This window comes from Dromiciops gliroides, chromosome 2 (genome assembly GCF_019393635.1).
Source record: "Dromiciops gliroides isolate mDroGli1 chromosome 2, mDroGli1.pri, whole genome shotgun sequence".
Classification (NCBI taxonomy): Eukaryota; Metazoa; Chordata; class Mammalia; order Microbiotheria; family Microbiotheriidae; genus Dromiciops; species Dromiciops gliroides.
In genome coordinates, this window is record NC_057862.1 from 162,409,760 (window position 1) to 162,432,848 (window position 23,089).

General features: G+C 35.6%; 1 protein-coding gene across 1 annotated transcript in view; it reads left to right on the forward strand.

The window, feature by feature from the left end:
* Positions 1 to 23,089, forward strand: part of NEDD4 (NEDD4 E3 ubiquitin protein ligase) — a 164,392-nt gene that overhangs the window by 110,255 nt on the left and 31,048 nt on the right. The window contains 7 exon segments of the mRNA XM_043989386.1: positions 2,881 to 2,946; positions 3,626 to 3,745; positions 14,029 to 14,235; positions 17,528 to 17,605; positions 17,846 to 17,900; positions 17,989 to 18,047; positions 19,046 to 19,111. Coding sequence (XP_043845321.1) covers positions 2,881 to 2,946; positions 3,626 to 3,745; positions 14,029 to 14,235; positions 17,528 to 17,605; positions 17,846 to 17,900; positions 17,989 to 18,047; positions 19,046 to 19,111 — 651 coding nt within the window.

Sequence of the window (23,089 nt, forward strand, 5' to 3'; positions counted from 1 at the left end):
TCCTAATTCTTTCAAAGTTGTTTGTCTTTACCATATTGCTGTCATTATATGACTTGTTCTCCTAGTTCTGTTCACTCTGTATCAGTTCATACAAGTCTTTCCAGGTTTCTCTGAAACCATCTCATTTATCATTTGTTACAATGCAATAGTATTTCATCTACATTGATTTACCTAACTTGTTTATCCATTCCCCAGTTTCTGGATACTCATATTCCCAGTTTTTGTTATCTTAAAAGAGTTATATATTTTTGTACATCTTTAAAGTTTGTTTTGCTTAAGACTAATCCCTCCTTCATTATTTTCTCCCTCAAATTCTCTTCCTGTTTCCCTGTTGAATGAAGTGCATTTCTATAGCCCACTCTGTGTGTGTATTTTTCCTTCCTTTAACCAGTTCAAATGGGAATGAGATTGAAGTGTCAGTCCACTTCCTCCCAATTGTAGAGATGTTTACTTATGTCCTCATTATGTGAGATCATTTTTTCTAACCTTCTTTTTCCATTTCCCTACCTTTCCACCCTCCCAGCATTTTCTTCCCTTTTAACTCTTCTCTTAGGATCAAGACAGAATAGAACCACTCCTAGGCCTTTTCTAATTAGACCCCTTCAGTGACCCCTGATGCCAGTAGGTTTCAAAGGGGACGTCTGTTTTAGAATGTAAGCAGTTTATCCTTCTTAGTAAATTATCATTGTTCATTCATGTTTACCTTTTGTTTTTCTTTTTTTTTCTTTTTGGTGAGGCATTTGGGGTTAAGTGACTTGCCCAGGGTCACACAGCCAGTAAGTGTTAAGTGTCTGAGGCTGAATTTGAACTCAGGTCCTCCTGAATCCAGGGCCGGTGCTTTATCCACTGCACCACCTAGCTGCCCCCACCTTTTGTTTTTCTTAACTTGTGTTTGAACTCTGGTCTTTTCATCAGAAATTCTTAGGAGTCCTCTGTTTCGTTAAAGATCCATTTTTTCCCCTCTAACATTATGTTCAGTTTTTCTAGGCTAAGTTTTTCTTCACTGTAAAAGCCTATGTCCTTTCCTCCTAGAACGTCATATTCCAAGTTCTTCACTACTTTACAGTGACAGCTCTTAATCATGGGTAATCCTAACTGTGGCTTCTAGGTTCTTGAATTCTTTCTTTCTGACTGCCTGCAGTATTTTTACTTTGATCTAGAAGCTCTGGATTTTAGCTGTGATGTTCCTGGAAGTTTTCATTCAGGGGTTGCTTTCAGGAGATGAGCAGTGGATTCTTTCTAGAACCTCTTCTTGTCCTAGTATACAGCTTCTCCCTTGGTGCTACATTGGTTCTTGCCCTAGTCTCCAGTGTCAACAGATCTCTCTGGTCTTTTAGACAAAGACCTGTGATGTTTTTCTGTTTTTCCCTATCAGGATTTACTTAGGTGCATTTTCTATAACTGTTTAGAGGAGTTTTGTGGATGAGAGCTGGGCTCTGTTGCTTCATTATACTCCACCATCTTCGCTCTGCTCCCTTGAGTCAAATTTCTAACTGCTGCCTTCTAGAGAAATTCATTAGAAGAGATGTTGGCTTGAATGCACTCAGACTTAACAGATTTCTGATACTGAAATATTTGTCCCCTTTCCTCAGAGCCCTAATACACAAAATTCTAGAAGTAGGTTAATTTATTTTAATATCTACTTTCAGCATAGGCCGAAGTAATTCCCTAACAGTAAGCAGCACAGAAAGTACTCTTGTATAGCCAAGTCCAGAACCTAGGCCAATGGTTAAACCAGCAGACTCAGGGTCTCCCAGGATCAACAGAACATGTGCCTCCCCCTACAGATTGCCTGTGAATAAGTAGATAGGAATTCAGCCCGTCTAGTCAGATGAACAACCTACCTTTCTCTATGCTGCTAAAGATTTATCAAAATGTCCCAGAAATTGACAGGTTGATAATTGAAAAGTCTCTTGTCTCTGGAAATAGCCAGAAGGAGAAAATGAAAGAGAGAGCAATTGCTAAACAACAGTATAATAAAACCAGAAGACAGTACCCTTGAGGTACAGAGCTGACAGTCAAGATCTAAAACCATAAAGAACATTTGTAGAAGCACTGCAAAGACAAGGCCCACAGCAGTACTTACATGTGACCATTCACTAGAGAAAGGTAATACTGAAAATTTAGAGGTTTGTCCAAATTAGTAGTGGTTTTTTTTTTTAAAAAGACAGTATCAGTTCATTAAGCTCCCAATTGCCATAAAACTGTTTCCCCTTTAATTCTCGATCATAATTAAATATATATGCCCACAAGACATTTGACAACAGTCTCTTTTATATAGAGAAACCAAGCAAAGTAATATAGAGTTGTTTTAAAAAAACTGGAAATTTGGATTTTGATCTCTGTTCTTTCAAACAGAAATGATAGAGGGGAAATAAAGTAGGAGAAAGATACTTTTTCTCAACCTAGTGGGTTCTTCAAGGTGGAGCCTGAAGTTCTTCCAATATAGTTGTTGGTGTCTCATCTGTTTACATTACATGAAAAAACCTGGCTGCTCTTTGGGAGTCTGGTTATGCTTGACTCCATTTATACCATCTTTGCTGCAATCTACCTATCACTGTGCTTCTTTCTCACTCTCACTCTGCTGTTTAAAACTTGAAATAACCCTGGTAAAACACCCTACGTTTCCTAGAGTGCTCAGTTAGTATTAGGATCACTATCTCTACTTGAGGGGAAGAATCATTCCGAACAGATAGGGGTGTGTGTGTGTACAGAAAAAATTAATATTGAAAAATTAATACATTTATATTTAGGCAAATAGCCTGCTAGGAGAAACATAAAACAATTTTATAAGTATTCTATTTTAAATGGTGACACTGATGACAATGCCAAAGATTTGTCAGAAATCTCAAGTTATTTTGTGTTTATGTTTACTTTAAGAACCACTTCAAAAGAAGAGGGAGTCTGCAATCATATACTTTTGAGGAACAACCTGCTCTTCCTGTGGTAAGTTTCACCTCTCTTCAGTTATTAAAATAAATACTTTATTCAAATCACTGGTCCTGAAAGGTTGTTATTACTCTGAGCCTAACACTAAGCCAGATGTATTCAATGGCCGTGTTGGCTTTGGGATAGAAGGGAGGGAGGGAGGAAAGGAGGAAGGGATAGAGGGAGAGAGTGTTTATTATACCCCTACAACATATGACGCACTGAGATACAAAAACAAAGACTGTTCTTGACCTCCAGAAGCTTACACTTATAGAGGTAGTGGTAGCCAGGAAGGAGTATTTTGGCTTAGAAATTCATAATTAATGGAACCCTAGGGGAATAAATTGATATGCCCTTTCTGGTAACATTGGCAGTATTAATTAGATTATGGTTCCAGAACTGAAAAGCCATGTTGATGAGAAAAAGATATAAAAAGTAAGCAATCAACCAACAACAAGGTAATTAGTGAGAAGATGAGGAGAAAGAAAGAGAAATGTTACTAGAACAGCTGGCCTGATATCTTGGGGATAATACATTAGTGAATTTAATTGCTATTTTTTTTATATACTGCTTAAAGTACTTAAGATATTTCTTTTGTGTTCATTTTAAAGAAAACAGTAAAATAAATATTTCTTCTAGTTAATGATAGCTTTAAACTTTTTTATAATTTTTTTTCATTCATTAATGTTTTATTTAGTTTTTGCCTACTTCATCTGGATTACCACCAGGCTGGGAAGAAAAACAAGATGAAAAAGGAAGATCATATTACATAGATCACAATTCCAGAACTACAACATGGATGAAGCCTATCATACAGGTACCCTGTAGCACATATATAAAATTGTTTTCTAGTTGAATTAAATTACCTTTGACTTACTAGCTGTGCGACCCTAGGCAAGTCACTTAACCCTCATTGCCCTGCCAAAACAAAACGAAAACAAATAAATTACCTTTGAAGGAGATACTTCATAATTCCTTCATATTTCATTTATTTATATGCTGACACTAATGCTAAGCTAATCCTACTTAGGAAAATCATAGGTGGTGCATCAATCACTCGAGTATTTACTAAACACCTACTATGTGCTTAACACTGCATTAGGAACTTGGGAAGACCAAAAAAAGATGATTTTTTTCCCTCAAGGAACTCAATAGTTTGTTAAGGGATACAACATGTACATATATAAGCATATATAAAATATATGTAAAATAAATCAGTCATCAAGCAATTATTAAGTTCTTACTTTTGTGCCAGCTCTGTGCCAATCTCTAAGGATAGAAATACAAAGAAAAAAACAGTTCCTTCTATCAAGGAGCTTATGTTCTAATCAGGAAGACAACACATAAAGGAAAGCTGATGGGGGGAGGGGGAGAAAGGTATGTGACTTGCAATGTATGAGTGTCTTTTCCCCCCTATAGATCAACTCATATTCTTTTATTGGGGTTTTTTATTTTTTGGTTGGTTTTGTTTGCCAAGTTGTTGGACCTGAATTAGTACCTCTTTGTTGGGACATGTTGGCAAAGACGGAAAAGTCAGAAGCAAGCATGGGGGATGAAAGAGATAGCCCCTAGGCCCTTACTTGTATTGGAAATCACCAATGGCAGAAGCAGGCCAGAGTCAGAAGGATGTTCCAGGGTGAAATGTCATCTGAGTCATGGTGACAAATTCCAGGGAGTCAGCATCAGAGCAGCGAGGAAAAACACATAAATATGAGATAATTTGGGAAGGGAAACACTAGTAACAGTGGTAAGGGAGTGTATGATCAGCATGCATTCTCTATTTGGGAAATAGAATAAAGGATATGTTAGTATTAGTTAATTTTTAAATAACTTCATTGGGTAAGCTTTTTCCTATATACAAACCTTACTTTGGTGCTTCACCAAAGGTGACCTTTGATTACTAAAAGTGGTGCCAGTTCTCATACAGATCATATTAAGCTAGGGAGACTTCAAGTGTGTGACAATGATGAAATTTTTTGTCTGTAATCCAAAAATTAACCTAAGTTTGGAGAGACTCTTCAGACAGCTGGCTACAGCACTTTACGAAACTGTCTACTAATGTATGGAGGGTATGCTTTTACATGAATGGAAGGAAGAGTAAAATTATAAATTTGAGAACTTTGTTTTGCTAAGATATATGCATCAAGGGCACTGATAACAATTTAAGACAACAGACATATTTGTGATACATTGTCTTTCTTTTGGCAGTAGCAAATGCCTTCTATGATATTTTTCTACTATTTACTCCTCAAATAATTTAAACTATTTTAAAATAGCTCCTTGAAAACCTTAAAGTACTATATAAATGTCAGCTATCATTACTATTATTATTTTTAGTCTTTTTAATTCCATCACTAATGCTTAAAAAGCTTTTAGCATTTTTTCCCTATTAGAAATTTTATGTGGAGTCTGGAAACTATGGAGTAGGTATGAGAAACTGAAATGTGAGGTTTAAATATTTTGGATTTTTCCCTTTACAATATGCCCACACCAAGATGAATTAAATTAGATAACATCCTAATCAAGTTAGAGGCATTTGACTCTTCCAGGTTCTGGATGAGATTGAGAAAACTGATAACAGAATAAATAAGAGAATAAATTCCATTATTGAATAATTAGCTAAACTTTTTTTGAGTAACTGAGAAATACATACATATAAACATGCATATATTCAGTCAGTCAACTAGCATTTTATATTTATGTTGTCATTACATATATATTTTTTTTACTCTCTTTGATTTGCATCTATCCATTCATGAAGTTTTTCTGTGCATCTCTGTATTCATATTCATCTCCTGACTACAGACCTTTTTTTTCCTGGGAATCTGTCCCTCTTATCCATTCCCTGGCTTCTCTCAAGCCTTAGCTAGAGTTCTACCCTCTGCAAAAAACCTTTCCCCATCTTCTTTAATTTTAGTACCTTCCCTCTTAGACTACTCCATTTACCTTTTATATATCTTGTTTGTTCTTAGTTCTTTGCCTCTTGTCTTTCCCATTACATTGTGAATTCCTTCAGAGTAGGTAGTGTTTTTTCCTGTTCTTTGTATCCCTAGCATTTAGTACAGTGCCTGACACATTATAATTCCTTAATAAATGCTAGTTGACCTACTGACTGGCAAAGTGATTTTTTTCTTAGTTTTTAAGAAAAATTTATATCATATTGATATTGTTCTTTAAAGGTTTGATAGAGAATTCTCCTTTAAATTCATAACAGTCCCATTCAGAATATGCCATTATTCTTTTAGGTCTAACTCATCAAGCCATTTGTTTAATTCTTTATTTTCCTATTTGTTTATTTGTCTGTTAAAAATTTGTCTAACTCTGAGCAAGGAACATTAAAGTTTCCTGTTATTGCTTTATTATGTCTTCTTGCTATTTAGTTGCATTTTAACTTCATAAATTTAGATGCTATGATACTTGAAGCATCTAAGTTTAATATTGATTTTTTTTTTTTTTTAGTGAGGCAATTGGGGTTAAGTGACTTGCCCAGGGTCACACAGCTAGTAAGTGTTAAGTGTCTGAGGCCGGATTTGAACTCAGGTACTCCTGACTCCAGGGCCGGTGCTCTATCCACTGCGCCACCTAGCTGCCCCAGTTTAATATTGATTTTAATTCATTGTCTGTGGTTCCAAATGAATATAATTTCCTTTTAATCTAAGTTTATAGTGTGAATTTTTATTTTTGCATTCTCTGATTGTATGATTTCATCTCCTGCTTTTTTGGATTCTCCTGATGCATACTAAATTTTGTTCTGGCCTTTCATTTTTCTTCCGTGTATATCTTTGCTTTTTAGATGTGTTTCTTGAAAACCAAAGATTGGGGGCTTTTTTTCACATTCAGTCTATCACATTTTCATTTTAATGAATTGTTGAATCCATTCAAACCAAATAATATTTATACAACATTTAGAACAGTGCCCAGGGAGGTAGGTAGTGCAGTGGATAGAGGGCTGGACCTGAAATGAGGAAAACCTGAGTTCAAATCCAGCCTCAGATACTTACTAGCTATGTGGAACTGTGCAAGTAACTTAACCCTGTTTGCCTCAGTTTCCCCATATATCAAATCAGTTGGAGAAGAAAATGGCAAACGATTCTATTATCTTTGCCAAGAAAACACCAAATTGGGTCACAATTCAGACATGACTAAAAAATGACTGAACAACACAATAGCATAGTGCCTGGCACACAGTAGGCATTATGTAAATACTTAATTGCTTTCCTTTCCCTTCCCCATTCTATTTAATCCATTTAATCTTATGAAATTAGGCTTATGTTGGCCTCCCGGTGTGTCTCTAATATTGCATGGGTTGAACACATTTGGGAATAATTTTTTTGTTCTCTTTTAAAGTATTTCTTTTAACTTTTAAGTATTCTTTTTAAGTTTTCATTTTACATACTTTATCTCTACAAATAGTTTTTCTTAATTCACTTTAAGGCAATCCTATTTACTTAAGCTCTGTTCCCTTTTCTCTTCTGTTTTGTGACCCCTTTCCCTAGTTTTGGAGTCTTACCTTATTTTTTTTCTTCCTTTGATTTAATTATTTACATCATCAATCTTTTGTCCCTTTTTTTTCCTCTCTCAAGTAAGTAATCAGTTTCAAATCTCTACTCCTCTCCAATTTCTTTTGTTTGTTAGGTGTTTGTTTAGTTTTTTTTTTCCTTTTCTGCATCTTTTTCTAAGAAGGATTTCTTTACCTTGTTATTTTTCCTTAATTCTTGTCCTTTTGTACTTAGTCCCAACTTTTATTGTCTTTTGCATTATAATGTTCATGGGTTGGCTCTTGCTGTCTCTACACATCTTGTCTTTAGTACAGTATGTTTTGTTTGTATAGCAATCATGTGTTCTCTTAATATTATTGATTTTTGCTTATCTTTCACTACGGAATATTTGTATTCCCATTCTATTCTTTTCTCATTTGCTTATTTTTACTCACCACTATGGAATCAAGGGTTGGTTTTTTTTAAATTCTGCTAAGTATTTCTGTTGTACAGGCTTTAAATTCTGACATTTCTTTCATTCTGTCTTCTTTCAAGATCCCGATTTCTCTCTTAAACCATTTCATTCTTTAGCCATTGTAGTTCCATGTCTTCTCAGGAATCCACAGGGTTTTTGTATATTCTTTTTTTTTTTTTTTTTTGGCATGGAGCAATGAGGTTTAAGTGACTTGCCCAGGGTCACACAGCTAGTAAGTGTCAAGTGTCTGAGGCCGGATTTGAAATCAGGTCCTCCTGAATCCAGGGCCAGTGCTTTATCCACTGCACCACCTAGCTGCCCCTGTTGTATATTCTTAAGTTTAGTTTTGTCTGGAAATTTGTCTTGGTATTTCTCTACCCTTCTGATTTTAGCATTTCTTCAGCTGATTTATCTGCAATTTTGAGAGGTTTTTAACTAAATTTTCTTCTTTCTAGGATCTTTGATTGTTTTAGTCTTTCCTCCTTATTTTCCTCTGTTGTTCACATTCTCAGTCCTCTCCATCATTTATTGTGGTTTAACTCCCAGAGCTGAACCTCAAAGCTATCTCAACTTCCTCCTATGTGAGGGAATTTTACTTTCCACTAGCCTCACTCATCCCTCCCCCCAAGTAGGTTCTGGGAAAACAAACCTGGCACTAGGTAGATTCCAGACTTGTTTCCTTTATTCTTTAGTTTTCTGACTGGGTTGAGTCTGTGTGTTCCACTTTTCCAGGGTCGGGGGAAGTTAGTGATGGTATTACCTAGCTTAGGTATTTCATCAGGCAAAAAGAAAACAAATCCACTCTCTCATCCTGAGCACTTCCTCTTCACAACCAGATGCACTTATTGTGACATGAAACTGGAGAAAAGGCAAGGGTAGAATACACTGGAAGAAACTGTAGCAGGAGAGAAATCCTGATCAGTTCTGGAAGCTGGTTGTTTGGTTTGTAAGCTCTTCCAGAGTTTTGAGGCTTACCAGAAAGGGGTACTGACTGTGTTCATTAAGGATTAGCATTCTTCACTGCAATGCATAAGGCTAGGACTTTGTTAGATTTCTTGCTTTCTGGAAACAGGTCTAATTTCACCACTTTAGGTGTATAATTAGTTTTTTTTAATTTCATTGAGTTAGCAGGGATTGGAAAAAATGGTCTAGTCTTTGATTCTGTTTCATTTGTAACCCTGAATTCACCCAGGCAAAGATGATGTCTTTTTAAAAAATTAAGTATTCTCATTCTCTAGCTCTGTCATATATTTTTCAAATTTTTCCTAATATTTTTCCTGAAGAAGCTTGGCCTTTTTAGCTATAACTATACACTGCTCTTATTTTTATACCTCAACTCTAAAATTCTGATTCTTTAAGGAAAGCCACAAACATGAGCATAATATCCATTCATTTCATACCTATAGTGCTTCGTAAATGCATGGGTCCCAATTTTCTCACATAGGTTCAAGTAATTAAGCTAATAACAAGAATTATAAGCTTTCACATAGGCCACTGAATAGACACTGAATAACAACTTCTTCTTCTTTTTTTTTTTTGGTGAGGCAGTGGGGGTTAAGTGACTTGCCCAGGGTCACACAGCTAGTAAGTGTTAAGTGTCTGAAGCTGGATTTGAACTCAGGTCCTCCTGAATCCAGGGCCAGTGGTCTATCCACTGCGCCACCTAGCTGTCCCCTTATAACAACTTCTTAACAATTAGAAGTGTCCAAACATGGAATGGGCTTTTTGGGGATTGCCCCTAATTAAAGATATTAAAGTAGTATAAAGTATACAACATATCCCAGAAATGGTCGTATAGATTATTCTTCTTCTGGGATAGGTTCAACTAAATGAACTTTGAGGTCCCTTGGACCCTTGAGATTCTATAATATAAATAAATAGATATGGTAAAAGTAAGACTATAAGTAAAAAGGAGAAATTCATGCAAATTCTCTGAAGTTTAAGGAAAGGCTAGAATCAGAAAAAAAATTCATATAGGAGGTAAGTGGGCCTTGAAAATGAAGGAGATTCCATTATACAGAGAAGAGAAAGGAATGCTTTTTCTCTTTTAAAAGTCACATTTGTTGGTAGATAGTCATTATTATTGCTCATCCGTTTGGTCATCTGCTTTCCAAACAAAATCTGAATTAGAATATAAAGAGGCAAATTCACAAAAGCATACTCCCTTACCACTTTCGTTATACATTTTTTTCAACTTTTGTGCATCTTAATGCTGAATATCCCACCCTAAAGAGGTAAACAGTGTCTTAGCTAGAAATTGATTATGTAATTAATGGAGTAAATATTAAGAGTAAAAGATCTGTGGGGAAAAAAATGATTCAAAAAGGCAAGAACATTTGCAAAAATATTTGGGAAAAATGATATATCATCACAGTTTCTAAAAATGATTCTTATGTTAGGTGTATGCAAATTCAATTTGTAAATCCTTACAATGTTTTCTACTTAGTAAACACACTTTTGGGAAAACAGAGCCCAAATGGCAGAGAAAAAGCAGGAACTTGCCTGACCTTTCCCCCAAACCCCACCAAACCACTTTAAATAATGCCTCAAAATAATTGTGGAGTGGCAGAACCCACAAAAAGATTGAGTGAAACAATTTTCCAGCCTAAAACAACTGAGAAGGTCAGCAGGAAAGGTCTCTTGTGAAACACAAGCCACACCCTAGTAAACCAGCAATAGGCCTTGGGGGCTCCTGAATAAGTGATGGCAGTGGCAGTTTCTGGGCCTCTCAGCTCACAGACAGTAAGGGGGTTAGACAATTGGGTAAAAGGAGATTAGAGTGTCCCTTTGCTGACACTAGGAGCAGGATTCTGTTGCATCGCCCACACTTGGATCTGGGTCCCAGTCCTGGGTGTCAGTCCCAGGGTAAGGAAGAGCGCTAGCATACAAGAACTTGTGGCCATAGGGGAGTGGAGACCTAGGTCACTGTTTCAGGATGGGAAAGAGTGCTTGTGGTCACTTACAGAAGAGAGCACTGGCCAGGAAAGTAGTAAACATACCTTGCCCTAGATCATACCACCTTAAAAGAATAAAAAACTTACATGTCCACAAAATCATCTCTGAAAACAGTAGCAAGAAAAAACTTGAAGCTTGGGACAGTGCCCCCTCCATTCTGGAAGCAGAGCCCCACCTTAGCATAGAATAAAAGGTCAAAAAAATAGGCTGGAAAAAAATGAATAAACAGCAAGGAAAAAATCCCAACTAAAGAAAGTTACTGTGGTGATAGGGAAGATCAAAACACAAACTCAGAAGAAGACAAGTGTCAAAATTGCTAGACCCAAAGCTTCAAAGAAAAATATGAATTGATCTCAGGCCATAGAAGAGCTCAAAAAGTATTTTAAAAATCAATTAAGAAAAGTAAAGAAAAAATTGGGAAGAGAAATGAGAGTGATGCAAGAAAATCTTGAAAAAAAGAATTAAAAGCTTAGAAAAGGAGGCACAAAAAATACCGAAGAAAATAACATTAAAAACAGAATAGGCCAAATGGTAAAAATGAGGCATAAAAATCCAATGAAGAGAAGCATACCTTGAAAATCAGAATTGGCCAAATGGGATGAAAAGAATACCTTAAAAAGTAGAATTGGCCAAATGAAAAAGGAGATACAAAAGCTCATTGAAGAAAGTAATTCCTTAAAAATTAGAATTGGGCAAATGGAAACTAATAACTTTAGGAGACATCAAGAAATTATAAAACAAAATCAGAAGAATGAAAAAATAGAAGAAAATGTGAAATATTTCATTGGAAAAACAACTGACCTGGAAAATAGATCCAGGAGAGATAATTTAAGAATTATTGGACTGAATGAAAACCATGTTCAAAAAAGGAAACTATAAGTCATCTTCCAAGAAATTCTCAAGGAAAACTGCCCTAGTATTCTAACATTCTTTTTTTTTTTTTTTTTAGTGAGGCAATTGGGGTTAAGTGACTTGCCCAGGGTCACACAGCTAGTAAGTGTTAATTGTCTGAGGCCGGATTTGAACTCAGGTACTCCTGACTCCAGGGCCTGTGCTCTATCCACTGCACCATTTACCTGCCCCCCAAGTATTCTAGAACCAGAGATTAAAAGAATTCACTGATTATCTTCTTAAATAGATATGAAAATGAAAACTCTCAGGAATATTACAGCCAAAATCCAGCTATCCCAGGTCAATAAGAAAATATTGCAAGGAACCAAAAATAAACAATTCAAGTATCATGGAGACACAGTCATGATTACACAATATTTAGCATCTTATATATTATAGGATCAGAGAGTTTGGAATAGGATATTCTGGAGGTCAAAAGAGCTAGGATTACCACCAGGAATCACCCACCCAGAAAAACTGAGTTTAATCTTTGAGGGGGGAAAATAGATATTCAATGAAATAGAGGACTTTCAAGCATTCCTGATGAAAAGATCAGAGCTAAATAGAAAATTTGACTTTCAAATATAAGATGCAAGAGAAGCATAAAAATCATAAGGGATTCAATAAGGTTAAACTGTTTATATTCCTACATGGGAAAATTATACTTATAAGTCCTAAAAACTTTCTTGTTATGAAGGCATTTAGACAAAGTATTCATAGACAGATGGCATGGGTGTGAGTTGAATATGATGAGTGATTATCCAAGAAAAGAAAATTAAGGGATGAGAAAGAGAAATGTACTGGGAGAAGGAGAAAGGGAGAAGGAGAATAGAATAAATTATCTGACTTAAAAGAGACAGTAGAGGGGGAAATGGAGGAGGTACAGAGTGGTGGTGGTGGTAAAGACTTGATTTCTCCATCCAAGACAATCCCAAAGGACTAATGATGAAGCATACTATCCACCTCCAAAGAAAGAATTTATATTGATTAAACACAGACTGAAGCATGCTATTTTTCACTTTCTTTCATTTTTTTCTTTTATTCAAGTTTTCTTATACAAAATTACTAATATAGTAATGTTTTACATAATTGTACATGTATAACCTATATCTGATTGCTTACTGCCTCAGAGAAGAGGGAGGGGAGGAAGGGAAGGAGGGAAAAAATTGGAACTCAAAACTATAAATAAAAATGTTTATTATTTTTTAAAAGACTTCATTTCTCAAATATTTAGAGAGTTTAGTCAAATTTATAGAAACAAGCCATTCCTCAATTGATAAATGGTCAAAGGATATGATCAGGCAGTTTTCAGATTAAATAATCGAAGCTATCTTTAGTCATATGAAAAAATGCTCTAAATTACTATTGATTGTAGAAGTGTAAATTAAAACAACTCTGAACTACCATCCCACACCTGTCAGATTGGCTAATATGACAGAAAAGGAAAATGCAAATGTTGAGAGGGATATGGGAAAATTGAGACCATAATGCACTGTTGGTGAAGTTGTATACTGATTCAACCATTCTGTAGAGCAGTTTGGAACTATGCCCAAAGGGATATAAAATCATGCATACTCTTTGACCAAGAAATTCTACTAAATCTGCATCCCAAAGAGATTAAAAACATCTAAAGGAAAAGAATACAAACATATTTATAGCAGCTCTTTAATGGTGGCAAAGAATTAGAAATTGAAGGGATGCCCATTAATTGGGGAATGGCTAAACAAGTTATGATATATGATTGTGGAATACTGTTGTACTATAAGAAGTGATGAGCAGGATGCTCTCAGAAAAACCTGGAAAGACTTACATGAACTGATGTAAAGGGAAGTGAGCAGGACCAGAATAACATTGTACACAGGAACACCAATATTGTATGATGATCAACCATGAATGTCTTAGATAGTCTCAGTACAACAATCCTGCAAGACTTATGATGAAAAATGCTATCCATCTCCAGTTAAAGGACTGATGGATTCTGAATGCAGATTAAAGCATACTTTTTCTTTATTATTTACTTTATTTTTCTTGGGAGTTTTTTTGCCTGTGTTTTCTTTTACAAATCGAAATATGTTTTTCATGACTGCACATGTATAGCCCATATCAAATTACTTGCCTTCTCGGTGAGGGAGGGAGGAATAGAGAAGATTTGGAACTCAAAAAATTTTTAATTGAATATTAAAAATTGTTTTTACATGTAATTGGGGAAAATATTAAATTAATAAAATAAAGACAACTTTGTCCTGCAGCACTGTAAGTAACCCACAAAATCTTTCCCCCCCCCAATTTAATACATTATAGGCAACAATAGAAAACATTCAGTTACCATCACACCAAAGTTCTTCTACATCTACTCAACAACACATAACTACAAGTGATTCATCACAACTGTCCTCGAATCAGCAATCTGAATTTGAGCAGAGATTTCTTCCTAAAGGTTGGGAAGTCCGACATGCACCAAATGGGAGACCTTTCTTCATTGACCATAATACCAAAACTACCACTTGGGTAATTTTAATAACTTTTGATTCATTTAATAAGCCTTTATTAACCAATTGCATTTTATGTACTGGATGTTGGAACTGTTTTAAATTAACAGTAATGATAATATATTTTTACTTTTAAAACTGTTCATGTTCTATTTTATATTAAGATCATTTTAAAGTCAGTAGCACTTAATACTGATTATTATATATAATCCTAATTTTTAAATAATAATTTGTTATTTCACATACTACTTTAGTATGGTTAAGAAGATGAAAATGAATAATTTTAATGGAAACCCTGTTTTAAAAGAAAGCAATAAAATACTAGTCTCAAAAAATTGAAACCAAGATTATGGCCCCTAAAAGCAGGCGTCTTAAAAGAATTAAAATTCACCATTATTCTAATCATGTTGTTGAGAGAGCATTCTATTTTATTTAAATAATGAGGGGGAAAGGATGCCAGTATCCTTTCTTTTCCCTCTAATAAATCTTAATGCACCAAAGACTTAATAAAAATGAAAAGTTTCTAAACATCATTTAAATCTTTTTTTTTTTTACCATTTTACAAAAAAGGCATTTCTTTTTAAATGGTCTTGTGTAAAACTTAAATTTTCCTTCAATCATCCTTATGCTATGTTCCAAACCAATTATGGACTGTTTTTAGAAACTCCAAAGAAAGTTTAACTTTTTTCATCCATTCAAAGTCTATGGAATAAATCAACAATCATTTTGTAATTACCAAGCAACAAGCATTATTTAAATGTGAGTCAGAAACTGAATAAAAATATAAAAGCAAGGTAATTCCCACACTCAAGATGCTTATTCTTCTAGGGGGATACAACATGTTCACAGATGGGTAAATATAGGACATACACAAAATGAATACAAACTTATTTCAGGAGTTAGAAGCATGCTAACCATGACTAGGAATTCAAAGAGGACTCTTCAAGGAGGTGACACTTGAATCTTGAAAGGAGAGTAGCCCTGCAGAGCAGCCTCTGCAGAAACACAGAAGTGGGAAAGGACATTGAAAAATGATTACTCCACTATTTGCTTCACCAGGCTGATCCTCTGTTAATAGAAGGAAATTTTCAACAGGATTTATTTTTAGTGTAATATTGGAATGTCATCTATACTATATTTGTAGCTTGAGACATGCTATACATTAGGGAGAGTTAAATATTATTGGAATATATTTCATATAAAATAAATTTATGTAAATAAATATTTCAAGGAAAGAGGACAAATTGGTGACTTTTTAAACTCTTCTAAAATACATCATTTTTATAAGATTCCATTTTAATGCCACATAAACTTGACAGTGCTAATAAATTGACATACCATGACACAGCGGAAAAAAACATTGAACTCAGAACAAAAGGCCTGGGATTGAGTTCTGGCTCCATTATAACTAACCTAAGGGTCACTTACCCTCTTGGAGCCATAGTTTTATAATTTTAAAATTAAAATAATAATACATGTACTTCTGGGGAAAGTAGTGTGGGATGATATAGAGAGCCGTATACTTGGAGTTAGGAAAGCCAGATTTAAAATCCTAGCTCCCTCAGTGTGAATGTGTGCCATTTGACCTCACTAGACTTCATTTTATTCATCTGGAATGTCTTTTGGATGAGATGATCTTTAAATCCCTTCCAAGCCTCAGACAACATTCTGTGACATATTGTTATGTAAATATCATAAGTAAGCTATTGATGATACTATTTAACTGCAATTTATTATACTGCTATTTAACCTTTTCTCAAAAAGAATTTATACTTTATGAGAAATCTCCAGAAAATGACATTTTATTTTATCTACCCATTATGAGAATTAATTCAGGAAGAAAACCTAGTTGGTATGTTTTCTAGAAGAAACCTACCTAGGAAAATCAGTTTAAAAGTTGAGACTAGTGGGGGCGGCTAGGTGGCGCAGTGGATAAAGCACCGGCCCTCGATTCAGGAGTTCCTGAGTTCAAATCCGGCCTCAGACACTTGACACTTACTAGCTGTGTGACCTTGGGCAAGTTACTTAACCCCCACTGCCCTGCAAAAAAAAAAAAAAAAAGTTGAGACTAGCACAGATGGACTTAGAGTTCCTTGTTTGTTAATGTGGTGCAGCAACTCACACCCACCATGTATGTGCCTCTCCATTGCCCTCAGAGTGATATTTTGTTTTAGGTCTTTGTAGATTGTATTATTCCATGACTTGTAACCCTACAAAAACACTGGTAGAATATTAGTATTTTTTTGTTGTTGTTGTTTTTGGTTTTGGTTTTTTTGCTGGGCAATGAGGGTTAAGTGACTTGCCCAGGGTCACTCAGCTAGTAAGTGTCAAGTGTCTGAGGCTGGATTTGAACTCAGGTACTCCTGAATCCAGGGCTGGTGCTTTATCCACTGTGCCACCTAGCTGCCCCCTAGAATATTAGTATTAAAAACATGGGGGCAGCTAGGTGGTGCAGTGGATAGAACACCGGCCTTGGAGTCGGGAGTACCCGAGTTCAAATCCAGCCTCAGACACTTGACACTTACTAGCTGTGTGACCCTGGGCAAGTCACTTAACCCCAATTGCCTCACTAAAAACAAAACAAAACAAAACATGACCCTTTGTTTCAGAGAATAGTCTGGAATCATTAAAGGAGACCCACAGTTTCCCAAAGGCAGTCCAACAGGTTTTCCTCCTTTTTAATTCTGGACCAACTGTTCATTTGCAATGGCTGTGCAAGGTATATTAGTTGCATTTTATAATGCCGTCAATAAGCATTCTCCAGTTACTTGTTTTTTTCTAATGTAGATGATTATCCCAGAGACTGGCATAGACACATAGCTAATAAATGTCAGGTGAAGAACTCAAACCTAAGATTTTTGACATCAAACCCATTTTATCCACTGCTTATTCAAATTTTAGAGACTTAGAATTAAATTTTAGTCTTATTCTTAAACTCTCCATATACTAATATATACAAGAAAATCCTGTGTAGCCACCCCCCAAAAAAAACCCATCATTGGAAAATAGTAACTAAATCTTGTAGATGATTTCTGTAAATGATATGACAGTTAATGCTGATCTCACTCTGAAAACAATTGGTCCTCAGCACTTTTTTTGATAGTGTAGAACTGGCCAGAGTAGTAAGCTATACAAAGAGAAATAATCATCCCTAGCCCTCAAATTATTCAGAACTATAATTATTAATGGATTTTTTTTTATTTAAAAGAAGGAATTGGAAATCTTCTGAAGTATGGTGAAATAAGTTATCATTTTCATCATGCTTAAATATGGTTTTTGGTTTTCTTCTGTCTGTTGCTATACCAAAAAAGGAAGATCCAAGATTGAAAATTTCTGCTTATCTGAGAAGAAAGACATCCCTTGATACTACTGATCTGGGGCCTTTACCTGTAAGTATTTGGAACTCTTGCAGATATAACATTTTCAGTTTTGATGTACAGTGACATATCAACTTACATATATTTTTAATATTTTAGAAATCTGCTCCCAAATCCTGATTCCTGATTCCTACTTCTTGCTCCAAAAAATGTAAAATGCCATATCAGATTTGCTGTAGAACCACTGATGTTTTCTTATCTAAGTAGCTAAAAGCTCCCCCAAATAATATTGAAATCCTTTCTTTATTATAGCCAGGATGGGAAGAGAGAATTCACACAGATGGAAGAGTCTTCTACATAAATCACAGTACGTGCATTGTGATCTTCAATTATTACATTTTTGTTATATTTAATTTTATGCATGAGAAAGGAAAAGAATATATTTTCCCCCTCAGATATAAAAAGAACACAATGGGAAGATCCTCGATTACAGAATGTAGCAACAACGAGACCAGTGAGTATCTCTTCATGTGGCTGTACTTTTATAAATGCAATCAACTCTGAGTCATCCTCCCATAAATTATCTGCTTACAGTTTAGTAGGCATTGGAAGAGAAAAAATTTTTGAGACTGCTTTTCCTATGTTCAGTCTCAGCTACCAGGCAAGGCCTTTTAAACCAAAATTCTTAATTTTCCCCACCCTTCTGTAACAGCCAGGGGAAGGTAGGAAGCAAACAGACCCTAAGAAAGATCAGCTAAGCTCAGGCTGGTGCTGTGCATTAGTCTGAGTGAAAATACTCCACAACAGGGAGAAATTCAGCAGAGGCCAAGATGGGGGAGGTAGGCAACTTTCTAGCTCCTCCTGAGTCATGTCTTGATTATTTTGGCTGAAATATTATAAATTCTCACATTAAACACACTCATATTGAAGTATAAATATGAAAATGTATGATTGTTGGATTGTCCTCTCTTTAGTTTTATCAATACCTCTATCTTATTTATTATATAATCAAATTGATTATAAGACATAATTAGTTGTAAATAGTTACTTTTTCAATTGTAGTTTTTATGATTTTAACTGCACAAACTAGGTAGAATTTGAAGTTGCTGTTTCTTTGAAAGTGCTGTTTTGATATTTACTTCTTTCAAATAATGCTTAAAAAGGCAATTCTTTCAATTCAGAAAAATATTTTTTAAATGTTTTTAGTTAATAAAAAATAGCTTTGAAAGTTTGTTTAAAAATGGAAATGCTAATTTATCAGATTTCTATCCTATGGAAGAAAGTCCCTGGATCTAGCAATTCTCTTTCAAGAATGTTAAATGATTAAATTTATAATCTAATAAGAATTACTGGAAGCAATTGGATCATAAGCAGAGAAGTATTCATTTTTAAAACCATTGTTTTACATTTGGTTTTCTTAAAGTTTAATTTCCGTATGTAATGCATTCTAAGTTACTTCCAAAGAGAACATTATGAAATTTATTTTTAATTTCCCAATTTTTTCAACCAAAGGCAGTGCCCTATTCTAGAGATTACAAACGAAAGTATGAATTCTTCAGAAAGAAGATGAAGAAGCAGGTTAGTAACATATATAATAAATATCTGTATTTGTTAGAATGATCATTATAGAAACTAAGTACTAGTAATGCATAAGGAAAAAACAATGAAACTTTCATTGTTGCATTTTAAAAAACTTTTAAGGAGGAAGAAGAAAAAGTAAAAGAAAAGGAGCAATGAGAGAGAAATGTTGTGGGGGAGGATAGTTTTATTCTTTTGCATTTTCCCATTTGTTAGTTAACTTAAACTTTGGTTACTTTTTCTTCCTGAATCACCAGTGCTAGTGATTTCTTAGCAAGAGTTTGGTAATCCAGGAAAATAAAGGGATTAGGTATTGGCTGCCATACTTTCTTATTTTCACGTCCCAACCCAGGAGGAATCCATAATGTTCCTGACCCACTGGATTCAGCAAACACTTATTAAATGCTTACTATGTGCAAGGCACTTTGCTCCATACTGTATACAGTCAATGAAGAAATAGCTCCTACTCTCAAAGAGCTTACATTTTACTGGAGGGGCACAAGAAGTACACAGATAAGTAAATACAAAATAATTTCAAGAGGGGAAAAAGTACTAGCAGCTAGGGTAAGGTGGAAGATAGCATGGGAGGTAGAATGAAATGACGGATCAGAGGAAAGCCTTGTGTAGAAAATGGTTCCCGAGTTGTGCTTTGAAGAAAACCAGGTATTCCAAGAAGCAAAGGTGAGAATAGACTATTCCAGACATGAGAGAGTACTGTTCAACTTATTGTGAGACAACAAGAGACAGAATAACATGTATGGGGGAGTAGCTAACAGGCCAGTTGCTGGGAATTAAGAGTGTGTAGAGTAGAATAATAATGAAATAAGAAAAGAACAGTAGGTGAAAGTTTACTGTGGAAGGATTTAAATGGCAGACTGAAAATTTTGTATTTTATCCTAGAACCAGTAGGGAATCACTGAGGATTTTTGAATAGTGACTTGACATGATATAATTTGCATTTCGGAAATAACAGTTTGGCAGCTGTGTGGAAAGTTGATTGATGATTGGAGAGAGGAGAGACTGGAAGCAGGGAGACCAGTTAGATAAATTGCAGTAGTTCAGATGAGAAATGATGGGAACCCCAATTGTAGAGTCTATGTGAATGGAGAGGAGGGAGTAGTTGTGAAAATGTTGTGAACATAAAATCAGCCAGGCTTGTCAACTGATTAAGTATAGGAAGTGAGAGAATAAAAAATCAAACATGACTAAGGTTGTAAACCTAAATAACTGGAGGATGTAGTACCCTCAACAGAAATAGTGGGATTTAAAAGATGGATGCATCTGGAGGAGCAATATAATGACTTCCATTTTGGATTTATTAAGTCTGTGATGCCTAAGGGACATCTTTGGGAGAGGCTTAACAAACAGACAGTTGGAGAAAGGGGACTAGAGGTTAAGAGAAAGATTAGGTCTGGGTGTATAGGTACCTGCATATATAGATTTAAAATATATAGATTTCTGTATGTAAAGATGATAATTGAATGCATGAGAGCTGATGAGATCACCAAGGGAGAAAGGGGAGACAGAGAAGAGAGCCTAGGAAAGTCTTAAGAACTCCCATGCTAGTGAGCAGGAGAAGGATGATGATTAGGGAAAAGAGAATGAGGATTATTCAGATAATAGGGATCAGCAAAACCAAGATTCGGTAATCAAAGAAACTCTGGGAAGAATGAACATGTGAGCAGGGGGGGGGACATCCATTCCTAACCTTCTATCTGGCACCATTATAGAAACAGATATAGAAACCAGAAGACCCAAAATTAGTATTAAGGTTAGAGACTGAGTTAAGAGTTAGGGTTTAACTGCAAAGCTTCAAAGACGTCATTCATTCTATCAGTAAACATTTATTAAGGTACTATGTGCCAAGCACCATATATCCCAGATGGAGAGAAATAGAAAGACTAAAAGACAGTTTCTGCCATCAAGGAGCTCACAATCTAATGGGGGAGACCACAAGTAAACAAATATATACAAACAAATTATATACAAGATAAATAGGACAGGAATAAGAGAGACACTAGAATTAAGAGGGGCTGAGAAAGGCTTCCTGTAGAAAATTGGGTTTTACTTGGAATTTAAAGGAAGTTAGAGAAGCCAGGAGGTAGAGATGAGGAGGGAAAGCACTGCAGGTATGGGGGACAGCCAGAGAAAAAGCCCAGAACCAAGAGATGGTGTATCTTGTTTGTGAGATGGCAAGGAGAACAATGTCCCTAGGTCAAAGAGTAGATGACAGGAATTAGGGTATAAGAAGACAGGAAAAGTAGGAAAGAACTAGGTTATGAAGGACGTTAAACACCAAACCCCAGATTTTGTACTTGATCCTAGAGGTGCTAGGGAGAAAGTGGAGTTTATTGAGTAGGACCCTGTGCTTGAGGAAAATCACTTTGGTGGCTGAATAAATAATGGATTGGAATGGAGATACATTTGAAGCAGGTAGACCCTTCAACAGATTATTGAAATTGTCCAAGTGTGAGGTAATGAGGGTCTGCACCAAAGTAGTGGCAGTGTCAGAGGAAAGAAAGAGGAATATTTTAGAGATATTGCAAAGGTGACATCAACAAACTTTGGCAACAGATTGTATGTAGGGGGTGAGAGAAAATGAAGAATTGAAGGTGACACCTAGGTTGTGAGCCTGGGGGCCTGGTAAGATGGTATTTCCCTCTACAGTAACAGGGAAGGTAGGATTTGGGAAGGGTTTAGGGGAAAAGATAATGAGTTCAATTTTGGATATGTTGAATTTTAGATATCTACTTTGAGATGTCTGAAAGGCAGTTAAAGATACAAGATTGGAGCTTAACAGAGTAGGATAGATAGATCAGAGAATCATCAGCATAGAAATGGTAATTAAATCCATGGGAAATGAAGAGATTAGCAAGTGAAGTAGTATAAAGACATCTGTGGTTAGAAGATGTGATCTGGATGAAGAGCCAGCAAAAGAGACTGAGAAGGAATCATATAGGTAGAAGGAGAATGGGGAGAAAGTGGAGTCCCAAAAACCTAGAAAGAAGAGAATGTTAAAAAGGGAGAGGGGGTGATCAACAGTGTCAGAGACTTCAGAGAGAGGTTGAGAAGAAAGAGGTTTGAGAAAAGACCATTGAATCTGGCAACAAAGCTATCATTGGTAACTTTGGAGAGGGTATTTTCAGTCAAATGATGAGAATCAGAAGTTGTATTGTAAGGAGTTAAGAAGAATAAGAGGAGAGAAAATAGAGACACCAATTGTAAATAGCTTCTTCTAGAAGTTTAGCCACAAAGGGCAGAAGAGATTTAGGGTCCTTCAGTTCCAAGCTAAATGCAAAAGATTTTTCTCAGTACTCAATGCACCTGACCTGTTCCTCTTCTCATGTCACTCATGTCCCTTCTGCCACTATCTCCTCCTTCTTTGCATTGAAGTACTGAGAAAAATCTTTTGCATTTAGCTTTAAAAAACTGTTGGTGACCTAGAAAAGAGCAGTCTCAGTTTACTGCTGAGATTTAAAGCCAGATTGCAAGGAAATGAGAACTTATTAGGGAATAAGGAAATGAAGGCACCAGGTTGTAGGCTACACTTCTAGAAGTTTTATTGTGACAGGGAGAAGAGATATAGAAAAATAGTTTATGGGATTGTCTGGGTCAAGTGAAAGGTGTCTTTTTAAGGATGAAGAGACTTGAGTATGTTTATTGACTATGTAGGAGCCAAAAAGTTAAGAGTAATGAAAGAAAAGGAATACTCAAGGGGGCAACCTCCTAGAGAAAATGGGATAGATTGACTCATGAGTAAAAATAGAAGGGTTGGCCTTGGGAAAGAGAAGGGCCACTTCTTTATAGGAGCAAAGGAGGAAATAAAGAGGGATGATAAAGAGAGGTTATGAATTAAGGGAAAAGACTTTGCACACTTGAAGTGGCCTCTCTTTTCTTAAAAAGGTAAGAGCCCTGCCCTCTGCTGAGAGTAAGAAATGAGAAGGTGTCATCAGGTCATAGATTAGACTTCAACAGGAC